This window comes from Balaenoptera acutorostrata, chromosome 8, assembly GCF_949987535.1.
Source record: "Balaenoptera acutorostrata chromosome 8, mBalAcu1.1, whole genome shotgun sequence".
Taxonomy (NCBI): domain Eukaryota; kingdom Metazoa; phylum Chordata; class Mammalia; order Artiodactyla; family Balaenopteridae; genus Balaenoptera; species Balaenoptera acutorostrata.
The window spans coordinates 21,260,916-21,281,108 of NC_080071.1; the positions used below are offsets into that span (position 1 = coordinate 21,260,916).

A 20,193-nucleotide genomic window follows, 5' to 3' on the forward strand; every position below is an offset into this window, starting at 1 on the left:
TTGTCTCAGAACCAATACCTTACCTGCATAACTATTTTAGCATTTCTGAAAATGTATATATTATATTCTTGGGCATCCTAAACAGAAAAAATATGTACATTTTTCTCATCTTGCCTAGCTAAACTTGAAGCTCAGTAGCCTAATAAGCAAACATAATTTACACAGATCACACAAGATTTTGAAATACTTACAGTATCATACACTATGACAGACTTATCCACTGATCTTTAAAAGAAAAAAAAAGATTATGGGTGAAAGTTCTATAAAAACAAAGTACAGTATTTACGTAATTAGTATTTTTTAATCATTTTAATAACTTTTTAAGAAAAGGCTGAAATACTGATATGCACACATTCAGAATGCAATCTATTTTTGTTCATATGTATAAACTTTTATTTAAAAAAACTACATGCCATATAACAAACACCAAATTTATCAGAAAATTATAAACTTTATTAAATGCTAGCACATGCTATTTATGCTATATAGCCATAAACAGAATAAGCATTTGTAATGTATAAATAAGACGCAATCTCATATCAAGTTAGTAACTCGAAGGGAAAAAATACTACAAGGAAAAGCTAGTACATTCTACTTGATTTTTGTTCCAAATAGCATTGTTATTATTGATATGGCTGTGCCTTAATTACTAATCAATACGTATATATGTTTTGATTGTGACTCATTTTTGAAAATTATGATTCGAAACTTGATATGGACCCTACATTGTTTCTTTCAATGCTATAAAAATTAAAACAACCATCTGGGTTTCTTCTAGTGGTGAAAAAAAACATCATACAAAGAAAAATGCAATAACATAACAAACTATTTAATTGAGAACAACAGATAAATATGTTTCTACATGATATTTTCCCCCGATACAGCTGTTATGCCACGATATATGTTGCAAAGCAAGAAAACATATCAACAATACGAGTGTTACTGCTCTCTGTACAACTTTAATAGTATTTGTACTTATTATTATTAAATGGTAGCTGATTACAGTCTGACCACAGGAGTCACACCTATTAGAAGGCTTAAAATTCCTTTAAGGACTTCCCTGGCAATACAGTGGTTAAGACCCAGCGCTTCCAATGCAGGGGGCTCAGGTTCAATCCCTGGTTGGGGAACTAGAATCCCACATGCCACCAAAAAAAAAAAAAAAAAAAAAATTCCTTTGAATAAGACTTAAAATTTCTTATTTAGTAGTCTCTCCAGTGTTGGTGATGGATTTTGACTACAGAATCTTCGCCATAATTTCAAAATAGAAGTTATACGTTGTTCAATATAAAATAAAATACAAGCAAATGAGAAGCATATAAATGCATTCTGGCATCAAAAAACAGAATTATAGCAGTAAATGTTAAATTCCAGCCAAAAAACATTGAGAAATTATATTAGCAGCTAATATGTATATGCTAGACATGATTTATAGACACTCTTATTTAGTCCTAAATTTCTCAAAGTACAAAGTATTATTTCTGGAACATCTAAAATTCTTAGGGAAAACTTCATTACTTCTTAGCATCCTTAAAACAAACTAAAAGGAATTTCCACTTTGTGAGACTATCACTAGTGCAATTAGAACTAACTCATCCTAATGATGTATATCACTTGAGAAGCTGAATCATCATTAGACAGTCTTGTAAGCAACAGATAGCCAGCCATGATGGCAATGAAATAGGTTCACTTGCTGATGAGGTATAAAAATGAACTTGAGAAGCAAAAGGCCAAACATGAAGAACTCTTTAAGAGTCTACTGAATCTAGGCAAGAAGACTAGAGATTATGGGCAGAGACCTGCAGACATTTAGAGATTAAAAGGATTTTAAACTCACCTCCTATAGTCCCTAATTTGACTAATGGGGATTCAAAGGAAGATGTAATGGGATTTGATAACTGATTAGATTTGGGGGGAAGGAAATTAGGATTAGGGAAAAATAATAGTTTTCAATATTCGAGATTTGGGTTTCAAAGACAGAAAATAATTATAACCACTGTAAACAGGCATAAAATACCTTGAAACTATTAAAACAATATAAAACCTCAAAATATTCCCTAAATAGAACGTGAACCAACAGCAAATAAAAATTCTGATTGTTTGGTGCCCCTGGTTATACATTTCTTGCCTGCTATATATAACTCTTCCCCCTGCTATATATAATTCTTTCAGTACCCACAATCTGCTCTGTCACCTTAACCTAACTTTCCCTTATAAAGGATGCATTAATTGTCAAGTCTTTTGATACTCCATTCCTACCATTTTGTGGCACTCTAAAACCTCAACTCTACTCACTCAAGAATACAAGAGAGGGCTTCCCTGGTGGCACAGTGGTTAAGAATCTGCCTGCCAATGCAAGGGACATGGGTTCGAGCCCTGGCCCGGGAAGATCCCACATGCTGCAGAGCAACTAAGCCCATGCACCACAACTACTGAGCCTGCGCTCTAGAGCCTGCAAGCCACAACTACTGAGCCCATGTGCCACAACTACTGAAGCCTGCACACGCCTAGAGCCCGTACTCTGCAACAAGAGAAGCCATGACAATGAGAAGCCCGCACACCGCAACGAAGAGTAGCCCCCACTCACCACAACTAGAGAAAGACTACGTGCAGCAACGAAGACCCAACGCAGCCAAAAATAAATAAATAAATAAATTTATTTTAAAAAAAAGAATACAAGAGAAACACGCCAATTTTATCTGGACAGCTGCTAGGCAAGAGGAACAACACATACAGTTATGTGCTTGATATGGAAGAGCATATAATCACAAGCTCAAGGGAGATGAGTGACACTGTAGTGACACTGTACAGCCACCCATGTCACAAATCACCTAAAGCATTTTAATTCAAACCAGTTTTATACAATGACCAAAAAACTAATCAAATGAAATTACCCACAACTATTTCATTAGGTCAAGTATGTCCCTAAGGTTTAATGATTTATTTTACACTCACACATTTTTATTTTAAACATATATCTATGTTTCTTCTCATTCAGAAAGTATGTGCAGTCTCTTACAAAGATGTAGTAAAAAGAAGATAAGATAGAAATTATGTGAAGAAACTGGGGAGGAAGAGAACATAAAGAGGTGGGGGAGAGAGATGAAGGTTAAGATTAGTGTTTAAAATGTAGGTCACAACAGAGTCCACTTTGTTAACAGAGGGCTGCAAGTTTGTTGCCGAGCTTCTTCAATAGCAATTTAAAAAAGGAAACATGATCTGTCATACAATTTAAGATAGAAACACAAACCCAATGCATGGGAAAGGGACATCAATTCTTTAGGCTGAGACCTGTAGGAACTATTTCCCCCAAGGTCTTTACAGAGACGATGCTATGAAACATAGTCCCCAACAACTCTTCCTGAATGAAGATGGTAAGTTTCAAACAGCTGTTTTATAATGCCCCTCAGTATAGATCAATGGCTAAAACTTAACCCAGAAAAAGCAGAAATCAGAAAATGAGGGAGTAAAATAATGTTATATGTTATATAATTGCCTAATGTTCTGGATTACAAAAATAATACATAAAAATAATATTCTTATAATATACATATTTAATGAACCTATACGGAGCAATTATTGTGCCCCAAACATAATAAATGCTCTGCCTGCATTTTCTTATTTAAGCTTCATAACAATCTTATGAGGAAAGTGTTCTGACTTTCCCCATTTTATAATTCAGAAAAATGAAGCCGAGAGAAGATATGGAACTAGAACTTGTTTGAGGTTGCACAGCTAGTGCATGGCAGGGCTGGGATTAAAACTCAGTAACCTGTGTTTCTGGATTTTACACTTCCTAGAATATCCCCCCCATGAATGTATTATAATTAAACTTGATTCATAATGGGCACACACCCTGACAGTTTTAGCCTAAAAACTTATAAAACAGATCACATGACTATTCAAATTTCACTAGAGTTTTCACAAGACATCTATTTTTCCAAGCCGTGTAATATCTAATAACCCTCATGATAAGCAAACTGCAACATGGACTCTGTCCAAAGAACTGACTTGTTCAATAGTTCTGTTAACAATGTTGTAGAGAGTATGGGGAAATGAATGATGATTTGAGTTTTGGAAAGGTGACCTTAAGCCTTCTTATGCTAGTCATTACTGAGTGAGAGAGGGTGACTGTTGAGCCATTACTAATTCATGACAGTAAAACTCTGTTGTCCACATTTATAAAAGATAAAACATAAACAAGCATCTGGTTGAGAAGAGGGGGGACAATTACTTCCAGTTTGTTCTGGAGTAAGATTCCTGGCCTCTTTTCTCCCTCTCTTGCTTAGCAGGAAAGGAACGACAGATAACTGAAAAGTCTGGGGAAGATGCTGGGCCATGTGGTTCAGCCCCTTCTGGATTTTCTTTTTTCTGATCTGCCCTTTCAGGGGAAGTCTGCAGTGGTCCATGCCACCCAAGAGCAGGTGAACAAGTCAGCTGCAGATCTACAGTCCTGCTATCTAGTAGTTATCTGCCCAGTATTTCTCTCTTACTGGTTTTCAACTCAAGAAGAAGAAAAAAGGGTGTTATTTTTGAACTCTTAAAACTCTAACAATGATAGCCATTCCTAAACTGGTTTCCAAAGAATCGTAACTACTAGAACTGAGAATTTATGGAAAAAGGCAACCTCTATTTGAATTACAAAGATTGATTCTTCCTGTTTGAATAGCAGCTAATTCATATAATGTTAATTTTATCGGTTGGATCAAGAGAAGTAAGGGTGAAACCAAACACAAATTCGGCTAAGGGGCTGGAGGAAACTTGTTAGAGGAGAGATGTGGATAAAGATGGAGAGAATAAGTTCCTACACATTTTGCTGTATGACATGTGATGCCATCATAGCCCTGAGAGCTAATGAAGCGTGTGAAGCAGATATGAGAATCTATGTATCTTCTGCTAACCCAGATACTTAAGAGATTTTCATAAATGTAAAACAATGCCACGTTTCTCACTATTTTTGGTTTTATTTCTCCTAAAGAAAAATGTTATGTTAATATACGAGTTTATAATTATTGTTTAAACAAACTTAAAATATTTTAGAGTCTTCTCAGTTTTATTTTCTGTAAATAGCAATATATGTAACCCTTATAAGCAAAAGCTCTTTGGAGTCAATAACTTTTAAGAGTGTCAAAGAATCCTAAGACCAAAAAGCAATGAGGGGGGTGGAGTCAAGATGGCATGTTAGGAGGATGTGGAATCCGCGTCTCCTCACAACTAGGGCCCCTACCAGGCACCGGTGGGGGACCACGGACACCTAAGGGGACGGGAGGAACAGCCAGCTACCGGGTAGGATGTGGGGCGTGGGGGGAGTGAAGGGGGAGGAGAAGTGGATGCGGGACAGGACTGGCGCTGCTGAGGGGCGGCTGGGGGAGGGGAAGGGATCCCACGCCCGAAGGGGGAACTTGGGGAACCACTGGGAAGGCAGAGGATCAAAAGGGAGCGTGGCCAGGTTTCCCCTGCCCACTCGGACCCCCAGGAACCTGTTGAGATCCCAGGCCGGATCCTCTGCCCACCTAGGCCCCCTCCAGCCGCTCAGGTCCTGAGGGAGTGGGAGGGAGGGAAGGGGGAGCAAAAGTAAAGGTTGGACCTCTGGGACCGGCACCCCTGAGGGGCAGCTGGGGGAGGGGAGGAGTTCCTACACCCAGCGGGACCCACCCACGGTTAGGGGTCCAGCGGCGACGGGGGAGACGCTGGGGGAGACGGTACGGCAGGGCATAAAGGAACAGAAGGGAACGGGGCCAGTGCTTTCCCTGTCCACTCAGGCACCGGGAAGCCTGTTGGGCTCCTGGGCCAAATCCTCTGCCCTCTGAGCCTCCTTCCTGCTGTGCAGAACCCAAGCCCCGCCCCTACACCCCCACCCAGGGCCCCAACTCTACACTCAGAGACCCCCTCCCACAAGCTGGGCCTACACCCCACCCACACACCCTCACTCAGGGCCCTACCTCCAAACTCCAGAACTCCACACTCCAGAGGCCCCCCTCAGGTCTTGATGCCTCTCCCGTTCTGGACAGGTCCTAAGTAGAGGCCCCGCTCCACACTTGAATTTCCGCCCCCCCCAGGCCCCCCCCCAGGCTCAAACGTCACACCCCCACCTGCCTAGGTCTCGTCGCACCTTAAACCCCGCCCCTGCCTAAGTTCCACCCCTGCCAAAACTCCACCCCCATAGCCAAGGCTTTTTTTTTCTTTTTTCCTTTTTTAGATTGGAGTTCTGTTTTACCTTGTGGATTCACTGCTGCTAATTCTTTTACATTTTTACTTTTCCTAATAAATCTTTTATTTTTCTAATTCTACTTTATTCTTTATACTTTGGTTATTGCTCTCTCCTTTTGGCTTCTTCCCCCCCACCACTTTTTTTTTCTTTTGTGGTTTTATTTTACCTTGTTGCAGTTGTTTCAATTATAGTTTTATTTTTCCTAATATGTTTTTCATCTTTCTAATTTTATTTTATTATTCTTTGATATTTTACTGCTCTTCTTTTCTTTTTTTCTTTCTTCCCCCGTTTTTTTTTCTTACCGCGCCACAAAGCTTGTGGGATCTTGGTTCCCAGGCCAGAGGTTGGGCCCAAGCTCCTGTGGTGGGAGTTACGAGTCCAAACCGATGGACTAACAGAGAACCTCAGACCCCAGGGAATATCAATTGGAGTGAGGCCTCCCAGAGGTCCTCATCTCAGCACCAAGACCCAGCTCTATCCAACTGCCTGCAACCTCCAGTGCTGGATGTGTCAAGCCAAACAACCAGTAAGACAGGGATACAGCACCACCCATCAAAAAAAAAAAAAAGAAAAAAAAAATGAAACCAGAAAAAAATATGTTACAGACGAAGGAGCAAGGTAAAAACCTACAACACCAAATAAATGAAGACGAAATAGGGAACCTACCTGAAAAAGAATTAAGAGTAATGATAGTAAAGATGATCGAAAATCTTGGAAACAGAACGGAGAAAATACAAGAAACGTTTAACAGGATCTAGAAGAACTAAAGAGCAAACAAACAGTGATGAACAACACAATTACTGAAATTAAAAATACTCTAGAAGGAATCAATAACAGAATAACTGAGGCAGAAGAAGGAATAAGTGAGCTGGAAGATAAAATGGTGGAAATAACTGCCAGGGAGCAAAATAAAGAAAAAGGAATGAAAAGAATTGAGCACAGTCTCAGAGACCTCTGGGACAACATTAAATGCACCAACATTCGAATTATAGGGGTCCCAGAAGAAGAAGAGAAAAAGAAAGGGTCTAAGAAAATATTTGAAGAGATTATAGTTGAAAACTTCCCTAACATGGGAAAGGAAATAGTCGATCAAGTCCAGGAAGCACAGAGTCCCATACAGGATAAACCCAAGGAGAAACACCGAGACACATAATCAAACTATCAAAAATTAAATACAAAGAAAAAATATTAAAAGCAGCAAGGGAAAAGCAACAAACAACATACAAGGGAATCCCCATAAGGTTAACAGCTGATATTTCAGCAGACACTCTGCAAGCAAAACGGAGTGGCAGGATATATTTAGTGATGAAATGGAAAAACCTTCAACCAAGATTACTCTACCCAGCAAGGATCTCATTCAGATTTGATGGGGAAATTAAAATCTCTACAGACAAGCAAAAGCTATGAGAATTGAGCACTATAAACCAGCTTTAAAACAAATACTAAAGGAACTTCTCTAGGCAGGAAACACAAGAGAAGGAAAAGACCTACAATAACAAGCCCAAAACAATTAAGAAAATGGTAATAAGAACATACATACCAATAATTACCTTAAATGTAAATGGATTAAACGCTTCTACCGAAAGACATAGACTGGCTGAATGGATACATAAACATGACCCGTATATATGCTGTCTACAAGAGACCCACTTCAGACCTAGGGACACATACAGATTGAAAGTGAGGGGATGGAAAAGATATTCCATGAAAATGGAAATTAAAAGAAAGCTGGAGTAGCAATTCTCATATCAGACAAAACAGACTTTAAAATAAAGACTATTGCAAGAGACAAAGAAGGACACTACATGATGATCAAGAGATCAATGCAAGAAGAAGATATAATAATTGTAAAAATTTATGCACCCAACAGAGGAGCACCTCAATACATAAGGCAAATGCTAACAGCTATAAAAGGGGAAATTGACAGTAACACAATAATAGTAGGGGACTTTAACACCCCACTTTCACCAATGGACAGATCAACCAAAATGAAAATAAATAAGGAAACACAAGCTTTAAATGACACATTAAACAAGATGGACATAATTAATATTTACAGGACATTCCACCCAAAAACAACAGAATACACTTTCTTCTCAAGTGCTCATGGAACATTCTCCAGGATAGATCATATCTTGGGTCACAAATCAAGCCTTGGTAAATTTAAGAAATTGAAATTGTAGAAATAAAGTATTATAGTAGAAATAAAGTATCTTTCCCGACCACAACGCTATGAGACTAGATAGCAACTACAGGAGAAAAGCTGTAAAAATTACAAACACATGGAGGCTAAACAATATACTACTAAATAACCAAAAGATCACTAAAGAAATCAAAGAGGAAATCAAAAAATACCTAGAAACAAATGACAATGAAAACACGACAACCCAAAACCTATAGGATGCAGCAAAGGCAGTTCTAACAGGGAAGTTTATAGCAATACAATCCTACCTCAAGAAACAAGAAAAATCTCAAATAAACAACCTAGCCTTATACCTAAAGCAATTAGAGAAAGAAGAACAAAAAACCCCCAAAGTTAGCAGAAGGAAAGAAATCATAAAGATCAGATCAGAAATAAGTGAAAAAGAAATGAAGGAAACAATAACAAAATCAAAAAAACTAAAAGCTGGTTCTTTGAGAAGATAAACAAAATTGATAAACTATTAGTCAGACTCATCAAGAAAAAAAGGGAGAAGACTCAAATCAACAGAATTAGAAATGAAAAAGGGGAAGTAACAACTGACACTGCAGAAATACAAAGGATCACGATAGATTACTACAAGCCAACTATATGACAATAAAATGGACAACGTGGAAGAAATGGACAAATTCTTAGGAAAGCACAACCTTCCGAGACTGAGCCAGGAAGAAACAGAAAATACAAACAGACCAATCACAAGCACTGAAATTGAGACTGTGATTAAAAATCTTCCAACAAACAAAAGCCCAGGGCTAGATGGCTTCACAGGCGAATTTCATCAAACATTTAGAGAAGAGCTAACACCTATCCTTCTCAAACTCCTCCAAAATACAGCAGAGGGAGGAACACTCCCAAACTCATTCTACCATGAGAATGAGAGGCCACCATCACCCTGATACCAAAACCAGACAAAGATACCACAAAAAAAGAAAATTACAGACCAGTATCACTGATGAATATAGACGCAAACATCTTCAACAAAATACTAGCAAACAGAATCCAACAGCACATTAAAAGGATCATACACCATGATCAAGTGGGGTTTATCCCAGGGATGCAAGGATTCTTCAATATAAGCAAATCAATCAATGTGATACACCATATTAACAAATTGAAGAATAAAAACCATATGATCATCTCAATAGATGCAGAAAAAGCTTTTGACAAAATTCAACACCCATTTATGATAAAAACTCTCCAGAAAGTGGGCATAGAGGGAAGCTACCTCAATATAATAAAGGCCATATATGACAAACCCACAGCAAACATCATTCTCAATGGTGAAAAACTGAAACCACTTCCTCTAAGATCAGGAACAAGACAAGGATGTCCACTCTCACCACTATTATTCAACATAGTTTTGGAAGTCCTAGCCAGGGCTATCAGAGAAGAAAAAGAAATAAAAGGAATACAAATTGGAAAAGAAGAAGTAAAACTGTCACTCTTTGCAGATGACATGATACTATACATAGAGAATCCTAAAGATGCCACCAGAAAACTACTAGAGCTAATCAATGAATTTGGTAAAGCTGCAGGATACAAAATTAATGCATAGAAATCTCTTGCATTCCTGTACACTAATGATGAAAAATTTGAAAGAGAAAGTAAGGAAACACTCCCATTTACCACTGCAGCAAAAAGAATAAAATACCTAGGAATAAACCTACCGAGGGAGACAAGAGACCTGTACGCAGAAAACTGTAAGACACTGATGAAAGAAATTAAAGATGATACCAACAGATGGAGAGATATACCATGTTCTTGGATTGGAAGAATCAATATTGTGAAAATGACTATACTACCCAAAGCAATCTACAGATGCAATGCAATCCCTATCAAATTACCAATGGCATTTTTTTACAGAACTAGAACAAAAAATCTTAAAATCTGTATGGAGACACAAAAGACCCCGAATAGCCAAAGCAGTGTTGAGGGAAAAAAACGGATCTGGAGGAATCAGACTCCCTGACTTCAGACTATACTACAAAGTTACAGTAATGAAGACTATGGTACTGGCACAAAAACAGAAATATAGATCAATGGAACAGGATAGAAAGCACAGAGATAAACACACGCAAATATGGTCAACTAATCTATGACAAAGGAGGCAAGGATATACAATGGAGAAAAGACAGTCTCTTCAATAAGTGGTGCTGGGAAAACTGGACAGCTACATGTAAAAGAATGCAATTAGAACACTCCCTAACACCATACACAAAAATAAACTCAAAATGGATTCGAGACCTAAATGTAAGAACAGACACTATAAAACTCCTAGAGGAAAACATAGGAAGAACACTCTTTGACATAAATCACAGCAAGATCTTTTTTGATCCACCTCCTAGAGTAATGGAAATAAAAACAAAAAGAAACAAATGGGACCTAATGAAACTTAAAAGCTTCTGCAAAGCAAAGTACAAACGAGATGAAAAGACAACCCTCAGAATGGGAGAAAATATTTGTAAATGAATCAATGGACAAAGCATCAATGGACAAATCTCCAAAATATATGAACAACTCATGCAGCTCAGTATGAAAAAAACAAACAACCCAATCCAAAAATGCGCAGAAGACCTAAATAGACATTTCTTCAAAGAAGACATACAGATGGCCAAGAGCACATGAAAAGCTGCTCAACATCACTAATTATTAGAGAAATGCAAATCAAAACTGCAATGAGGTACCACCTTACACAGGGCAGAATGGCCATCATCAAAAAGTCTACAAACAAGAAATGCTAAAGAGGGTGTGGAGAAAAGGGAACCCTCTTGTATTGTTGATGGGAATGTAAATCGATACAGCCACTGTGGAGAACAGTATGGAGGTTCCTTAAAAAACTAAAAATAGAACTACCATATGACCCAGCAATCCCACTACTGGGCATATACCCAGAGAAAACCATAATTCAAAAGGACACATGTACCCCAATGTTCACTGCAGCACTATTTACAACAGCCAGGACACGGAAACAACCTAAATGTCCAAAGACAGATGAATGGATAAAGAAGATGTGGTGCATGTATACAGTGGAATATTACTCAGCCATAAAAAGGAACGAAATTGGGTCATTTGTAGAGATGTGGATGGATCTAGAGACTGTCATACAGAGTGAAGTCAGAAAGAGAAAAACAAATATCATACATTAACGCATATATGTGGAACCTAGAAAAATGGTACAGATGAACCGGTTTGCAGGGCAGAAATAGACACACAGATGTAGAGAACAAACGTATGAACACCAAGGGGGGAAAGTGGCAGGGGGCGGGTGGTGGTGGGATGAATTGGGAGATTGGGATTGACATGTATACACTAATATGTATAAAATAGATAATAAGAACCTGCTGTATAAAAAAATAAATAAAATAAAATTCAAGAAAAAATACAAAAGAGAGAATAAGACATAAAGTTTACAGTGAGAAGGTATTATGTGCATTTAATTGGAATCCCAGAATTAGAGAAAGAAAAGGACAGAGGCAATATTGGAAGAGATAATAAATAAGAATTTCCCCCCAAACTGATGAAATATCATTCTACATCTTTAAGAAGTTCAGTAAATTCCAAGCAAACGAAATAAAAAGAAACCCAAAACTAGATACATCAAAGTAAATGTGCAGAAAACTCAAAATACAATGTGAGAAGCCAGTGAAAAAAATATGAATTATATCCAATAAAGCAACAGTCAGAATAAAACTGACTTCTCTATAGCAATACACAAAAATAATATGTCCTAAGTTGTATTTATTCCAACAAAAGAAGTTTAACATGTGTAAACCAGATTTATAAAAATCAGTATAATTTATGACACTTCTAGGATAAAAAAGAAAAAGCATATGCTCATTTCAAAAGATGCATGAAAAATCATTTGATAAACCATAACACCTATTCATGAAAAAAAATTCTTACAAACTATATAGAAGGAAAAGAGTTAATAAAGCTTATCTCCCAAAATCTACAGTGATCACACTTAATAATGAAAGCGTTCCCTTTGCAATTAGGTCAGACAAGGTTGGCTATTTTCACTATTTCCATTATCCTGGTAGTGTTAGCCAGTTCAGTAAGGCACAGGAGATATCAAAGGTATAAGGATTAGAAAGGAAGAGACAAAAGCCATCATTAACATATGATATGATTTTATACATAAAAAACCCAAAATTAGAATCTTAACAGATAAATCCAGTCTTTCCATATATATATTTCCCTATATTAGCCACATCTTTTATAATAGCAACAAAAAAATTAAGTGCCTAGAATAAATCTAATAAAAGATGAGGAGGACCTCCACAAGGATGACAAATAAACTGTCTTCTATTGAGAGACATTATATTGAGAGAAATCAAAAGACAAATACATGGGAACATATGCCATATTCATGGGTTGGAGACTCAACATCATAAAGATGTCAATTCTCCCCAAATTTATCAGACTCAATACAATCCCAGTCAAAATCTAAACAGGTTTGTGTGGGTAGAGGAAGGAACTGGAGACAATCTGACAAGCTAACTCTAAAATGTACATGGAAGTGTCAAAAGCCAGGAACAGCAAAATTATAAGGCTCAGAAAGATATCAGAGCAAGGATAAACAGAAAAACAGAACAGAATCACAGGCTGAGAAAAGACCCACACATATATGATCAGTGATTTCTGACAAGGTGGCATATGAAAATGGTGAAGAAAAGATTCTTTTCACCTTACATTACTGAGACAACTGGATATCCATATGGAAAGAAATGAAACTAGATTCCTATCACATATTATATACATCAGATTTGTTCAACCACTTGGAAAACAAACGTAATGTTGAGCAAAGGAAGCCAGACACAAAATAATTCATAATGTATGATTTGTTTTAAATCAATTTAAAAGGAAAAAGCAATGTTGCATATGACCTGAGGTACTGTCACCAGAAAGGGGCACTTGGAAGGGGAGGACTTCCGGAGGAAAACCAGCAATGTTCTATTTCCTGACCTGAGCAGTGGTTACAAGTTTGCATCACAATGATTTATCAACCTATTCTCTTACGTTTTATGTACTTTTCTGTAAGTCTACTCTATTTCATACCAAAATGGTTTAAGGAAATTAAACTAAATAACTTACCCTGAAACTAACATCTGCCCATCGTGAGAAAAAGCACAAGTCAGAACAGGAGCACAGTGCCCACTCAGTGTACTTTTATATTTTAATTCAAAACCTGCAAACAACAAGGTGAGAAAAATTAGCAAGCTGACTGCGCTTAGAATTTATTTTTAAGTAAAAACTATTTCACTTCTTTGTTCAATAAAATCTTTGAGTGCCTAAAAGACACAAAAATGAAAAAAAACATTGTCATGCAACTCAAGTGATTAAGTGGTTTCAAAAGTTCAGTAATGGGTAAAGAAAATGGTGGGGTCAGCAAAGGCTAGATGGGAGGGTTATAATCATCAAATTATTTTTAAATTAAAAATTTTTTAACTCTATAAAATATATAAATATATAAAATTTTAAACTAATTGAAATTTTAAACTATACTTCAATCTTGGTATATTAAAAAATACACACACACCACATGCCAACTGCCCAAACGCCTAAAAAGAATCAAATACCTGTAGTTTTAAATGTCTGATATTAAGAAAATATTTTCTGATTCCATAAATTAAAATAGTAATTTAACATCTTATAATTCCAATATATCCTATAAAACTCCTACAAGTATGGTAACACTAAAATTCTTTTTATGCTTTCTATAATTACTGAAAAGGAATATCATAACTCTTTTAAAGGTAAGCTGAGGAAATTCAATGTATTTTAGTGACAACATATAAAAACAATCACTAAGAAGTTGGCCTGGCAAGACAAGGAAATAAGTGAAATCTATAATTTTCTCCCACCTAATAAGAACTTTTTTGAAGTGTTAATGGCTCTTAAGATAGAAAGCATTTAACTAAACAAAAAGGTCATTAGAGCAGGTAAAAGTCTCAACAAATAGAAAATATATAATTATTTCACTTTATTATTAAGTATTTTATTTCTGTTCAAAATAGAAAAAAATGTTTTTATATGGGAGAGCAGATATAGGCATTCAAGGCACTGATCAATACTTAGGCATATACAGATCAACAAGTAGGCACAATCAATCAAACAAAGCAAAAATGTTAACAAGTTGCAAACTAAATGAAGATTTAATAAACCTGCAGCAGGATCCTAAGAATTTGTTACATTCTCAAGTATAAGATCCATTTGTCTATCTATTCCTCTCTACAAATAAGCATTAAAATTAGGTGCAAATAATGCTAAACGCTTTATTAAAAGGCTTTAACTGCACATGTTTATATAGTGTTATATATGTTTTTTAAAGAGCCAGTGTAAAAACACATTTTCCAGACAACGTATGAAAAGCTTTGCTTTCGAATTATTAAAGATATGTTGTATTTAGAACATCCACGTACATGACTATATTTATGGTTTCTTATAAGAATTTCACCTTGGTAAGAACAGAAAGAAGAGGTAGGATAGACCAGAGAAGTAATAGAACTCTTATCCTTACCAGCATGTCACCAAATACATTAAAAAATTACTGAATGTAACCTAATAGGCAATAAAGTAACTAAATTTCCACAAAAAGAAATGTATTTATTACTTCCTAATAGCAGACCCTTCTCTATACACTCGCATAATGACAAAGATTCTCTCCTTGACTGAACTCTACCCAGGCTCTTCTGAGCTGCCTCCTGGACTAGGCCTTGACCTTGGCCTACACAGACTTTAACACAGTTTTAATTTAAGAGTTCAAGGTTGCATCCCTAGGATGACCCTACCCCCCTTATAAAGTGCCTGCCTGGGAAAACTCAGGGCTGCCAAAAGAATTTACATTTGTTCCAGCCTACACCTGGAGATAGAGCTCCTGTCTCCCCGGCTCTGTGAGAGGGGAGGAGCCTAACTTCCGTAAGTGCCAGTTACAAACCCACATGGGTTGCACATGGACCAATTCCTCGCTTCTTGCTTTTTGTAATTTTTTCACTTCCTGGATGCTATGGAGCCCCCATTTACCCCTGCTTTATTCCCTCATTCTCCCTTTAAAATACACAGTCACATCTGTATAAACTGAAGTTGAGCTCAGTTCATGTTGGACTCTTGCAATAGTATATTACTGATTAAAATCTATTGCAATAGTATATTAAAATCCTTCCTTACCGCTTTAACTAGTGTTCAGCTTTATCTCTGGCAATAATTTTATAAACAATGAAATACAGTTCATGATTTAGCTAAAGCTTATTAGGTAACAAATAATAAAATATTTTTAGGCACCTGAAGCAAGATGGCCAACTGACCATATAATTTCAGAGTTCCCATTAAAATGATAATGAAGGAATTAATAAAGATGTAAATTCACATCAGTGAAGCGAAGAGGAAGGGGGGGCATCAGGAAATGCGAAACTGAAACCAATTTGGGAAAGGCAGATGCAAATTAATTGATGAGATAGTATAGAGAAGTAACAGCTTGGGGTGTAAAATGAGGGGGCTACAGCAAAGAAGTAAGCTAATCTTCCCTAGAAAACCCCAAAAGACGTAGGACTATTAACAGAAAACCCCAAAAGACAACTATTAACAGCCAAGGAAAAAGAAAGAGATACAGATACAGACCTGAAAACAGAAAAATTAACTGTAAGTCTGTTTATAAAACAATATCTACCTCCCATCCCTCCCTGACCCCACCCATAGTATGCTGCATGAAAGCTAGATGCTTCTCCCCAGGAAGAAGGAAAACAATGACTGCCTGGGGAGCTCGATGGCAGCTCCAGGGCAACACAGACACCCACATTCTCTAATTCTCCAACCCTTCCCCAATAAGGGCCAATAGTCCACCTTCTTATCCTAAAGGGAAGCCAGCAAATACAAACAACCACCATGTGCACAGAGCTTTTAAACTTCTTCTTATTGTTTAATTCTTGAAAGTAAATGGAATACTAAGGATCATCAGGCATTTGAAGAAGGTAATCATATGAAAGAGAAAGATCAGGGTAAACAAAAAAGGGCCCAAGAGCAAACAAAGTTCATCAGGAAACAGAATGGAACTTAAAACCAAAACAAAAAGCCTCTAATTGGTATCCTGAGAGTTTAGAGAGGATCTTGCATTAAATGGAGGACACTAGGAAAAAGAAACAAAAAAGGTAAGCATTTGGAAATTGAAAATATTATTGATGGGATTAAAAAATTCAAAAAAGGTTAAAAGATAGAGCTAAGGAATTTTCTCCTAAGATAGAAAAAAATGATAAAGAGATAAATGTGGGGGAAAAATAGACATAGGGAATCAAGTCAGGAGGTCCAACACTCAACTAATGGGAGTTATAAAAAGAGAAGAAGTAGAGAAGAAAGAATTAGAATGAATCCTGTATACCAAAAATGAAAGACGTATGTTTCCAGACTGACGAGTTACCTGAAAGAATAGTACAGTGCATGGGGGAAAGACCCACACATGCTCAAAAAACAATAACTACAATGAACAAATTTAAAATGTGGTGGTACATTTCCCCCAAGAAGATATACAGATTGCCAACAAACACATGAAAGGATGCTCAACATCACTAATCATTAGAGAAATGCAAATCAAAACTACAATGAGGTATCACTTCACACCAGTTAGAATGGCCATCAACAAAAAATCTACAAACAATAAATGTTAAAGAGGGTGTGGAGAAAAGGGAACCCTCTTGCACTGTTGGTAGGAATGCAAATCGATACAGCCACTATGGAGAACAGTAGGGAGGTTCCTTAAAAAACTAAAAATAGAACTACCATACGACCCAGCAATCCCACTACTGGGCATATACCCTGAGAAAACCATAATTGAAAAAGAGTCATGTACCACAATGTTCATTGCAGCTCTATTTACAATAGCCAGGACATGGAAGCAACCTAAGTGTCCATCGACAGATGAATGGATAAAGAAGATGTGGCACATATATACAATGGAATATTACCCATAAAGAAACGAAATTGAGTTATTTGTAGTGAGGTGGATGGACCTAGAGTCTGTCATACAGAGTGAAGTAAGTCAGAAAGAGAAAAACAAATACCGTATGCTAACACATATATATGGAACCTAAAAAAAAAAAAAAATGGTTCTGAAGAACCTAGGGGCAGGACAGGAATAAAGACAGAGACAGAGAGAATGGACTTGAGGACACGGGGAGGGGGGAGGGTACGCTGAGATGATGCGAGAGAGTGGCATTGACATATATATACTACCAAATGTAAAACAGATAGCTAGTGGAAAGCAGCTGCATAGCACAGGGAGATCAGCTCAGTGTTTTGTGACCACCTAGAGGGGTGGGACAGGGAAGGCATGAGGGAGATGCAAGAGGGAGGGGTTATGGGGATATATGTATACGTATAGCTGATTCACTTTGTTATACAGCAGCAACTAACACAACAATGTAAAGCAATTATACCTCAATAAAGATGTTAGAAAATAAATAAATAAAAAATAAAAGTGGTGGTGTAAACAGTATTTAGAGAAACTTTGAAAACCATCAAAAGAATTGAAAACAGAAAAAGGAGGAATGTGTGAGCAGGAATGTGTGTAGTGGTAGTGGTGAGGTCATAATCGGTAGTGTGCATACAATTTCCAAATCATGTATATGTATTACTTTGACTAAAAGTTCTTAAAATATATTTTTATAATCACTTTTAGATATCCAGAGTTCTTTAGTTAAAAAGATTAATTAAAATATAAATTTTACCTGAATCACAAAAAATCATTTTAGAGAACTACTAGTTGAATACATACCTAAGGTATGGGTAAAGGAAATAACCCAAATTTTGATCTGGCAATCCTGACCACATGATGCCAGTCGAAAGAATTGAAGACCTTGTTCTCCACCTAAAAATATAAATTTGTTAAAAATAAATACACAAGAATTGATAAAACATTTAAACCAAAAAACTTTCAATTTCTTAACTCAGATCTGTTAATTCTATTCATTTAAACCACATTCACAAGCAATATTAATTATATTAATTAATTTACACCATATAACGAAATGTCAGTTAAAGAATTTCTTTTAAGCAAGGTACTTCAAAGGATTATGGCTTTAGCCCCTGAAGTTGCAACAACAAAATACCTTTTTATTTCCCTTCCACTAAGGATATAATTCAGTGTTGCAAAGGCCAATATTGAGCCATGAAGCCTAGGGCACCCTCCAACCCAATTTTAGAGTCTATGAGGTTAGCACTGATGGAAAAAATTAGGAAGAAAAGTCAGTTATGAGATGAGTGTTAAATGCTTAATTGCTCCCAACTTAACTTTTTTAGGATACATTCACTTGTTAGAAGCTTAGTCTTAACTCACATGGAATGAGACTGTTTTCCCATTTGATTTAATCAAGACAAGGACTAGAATTACATAAATCCAAAACAACATCAATTCAGTCCAATAGATTTGGTGGAAAATATTACACAAATCAGGGAAAGTAATCAGTTAAATTTGGTGTTACAAAAAACCCGCTAGTTGTTATGCTTACTTAGATAATTTCAGTGTATCATTATCTACCCACTAGATAAGTTCCTAAATATTGTGGGTAACGTTAATATTGGTATCACCAACTCAATTTTATATGAATTCCACCTAATATCACAGGTCAAAGGAAATTTCAGCACTCATATGCAGTAAGACAATTAAGAAACCTAATACCCATCTTAAGACTGCACTCCTGTTTTGCAAATATTTAGTATACGGTATTTAATTTATACACCTGGGTATGTAAAATAAATGTTTCCTATGGACTCACTCTGTTTTGTTGAAAGCACATATACTTTATTAACATAAAACAAATTAAAATTTCTTTTTCACTGAAAGTTTTTCTAACTGCATGGGACTTCCACATTTCAACAGCATTTTTGTTTTTGTAGCACAGGTTCAGCCAAACAGCATCCTTTCTCAGAGATCTTGATGGATATAAGCAATTCCTAATAATCATTAACTCTTTTTAAGGCAAAACAGTTTACCCAAAAATGGCTGAGAGTAAAATATTTAAGTACTAGACTCACTTAAGAAAACTTTTTTCCTATTGTTTCTAGACTAAATAAGATCCTTAAGTTAATTCAGAAGTTTCTTTCAGTAGTAAGAATTCATCTAGGACAATGTAAAATTATAAAGCTTAAAATATGCCTATCCTTGAGATCCAAATATAATATTTAAAAATAGACTTTTCTTCAGGAAAAATATTTAAATTGTAATAATAATCTAATCCAAACTGTCTTTTCACTTAAAAACTGGAGAGAATTGAACATTTATCCTCCAGCACCAACAGTATTATTTTTCCTTATTTGAGCAAAATGTCACAAAGACAGAAGATTCAATGTCATAAGTATTTACAGATATTAACAAATACCAAATTAAACAATAACAAGTTAAAAATTACATACTTTGTCTTTTAAGAAAATACATAGTTCCACAAATTCCTACAATAATCATTTATTGGTTTATACGCTTTAAAGCATATATTGATCTGTTTCAGGGAATTTACACATAAGGTTAATATCTATTTTAACAGAAATTGAACTAAAGAAACTACAGAAGGGACATATTAGAAGTATACTGAGAAATATACTTTGAAATATACTCTACAGGCAGGGTAGGGATGTGAGTATTAAACTTATTTTAGAATCTCACCAAATTTTCTGCCTAGTTTAGTGAACTTTTCCAGGACCCATGAGCTGCAATCCCTCTAAAGATAGAACAAGGATGTCCTTAGTTTTACTCTAATATTACTATAAAAATGGTATTTTAATTGAAAATCTTTTTTTC

The 20,193-nt window shown here is 36.2% G+C and overlaps 1 protein-coding gene across 5 annotated transcripts in view; it reads right to left on the reverse strand.

Moving 5' to 3' along the window:
• The window catches only part of WDSUB1 (WD repeat, sterile alpha motif and U-box domain containing 1), a 74,492-nt gene that overhangs the window by 47,481 nt on the left and 6,818 nt on the right, over positions 1–20,193 (reverse strand). For all 5 annotated transcript variants that reach the window (XM_007183126.2, XM_007183128.2, XM_007183125.2 and 2 more), the window contains 3 exons: positions 18,175–18,267; positions 13,506–13,599; positions 192–225 (listed from right to left, as the gene is read on the reverse strand). In XM_007183126.2, the coding sequence (XP_007183188.1) occupies positions 192–225; positions 13,506–13,599; positions 18,175–18,267 (221 nt within the window). The remainder of the gene's footprint in view (positions 1–191; positions 226–13,505; positions 13,600–18,174; positions 18,268–20,193) is intronic.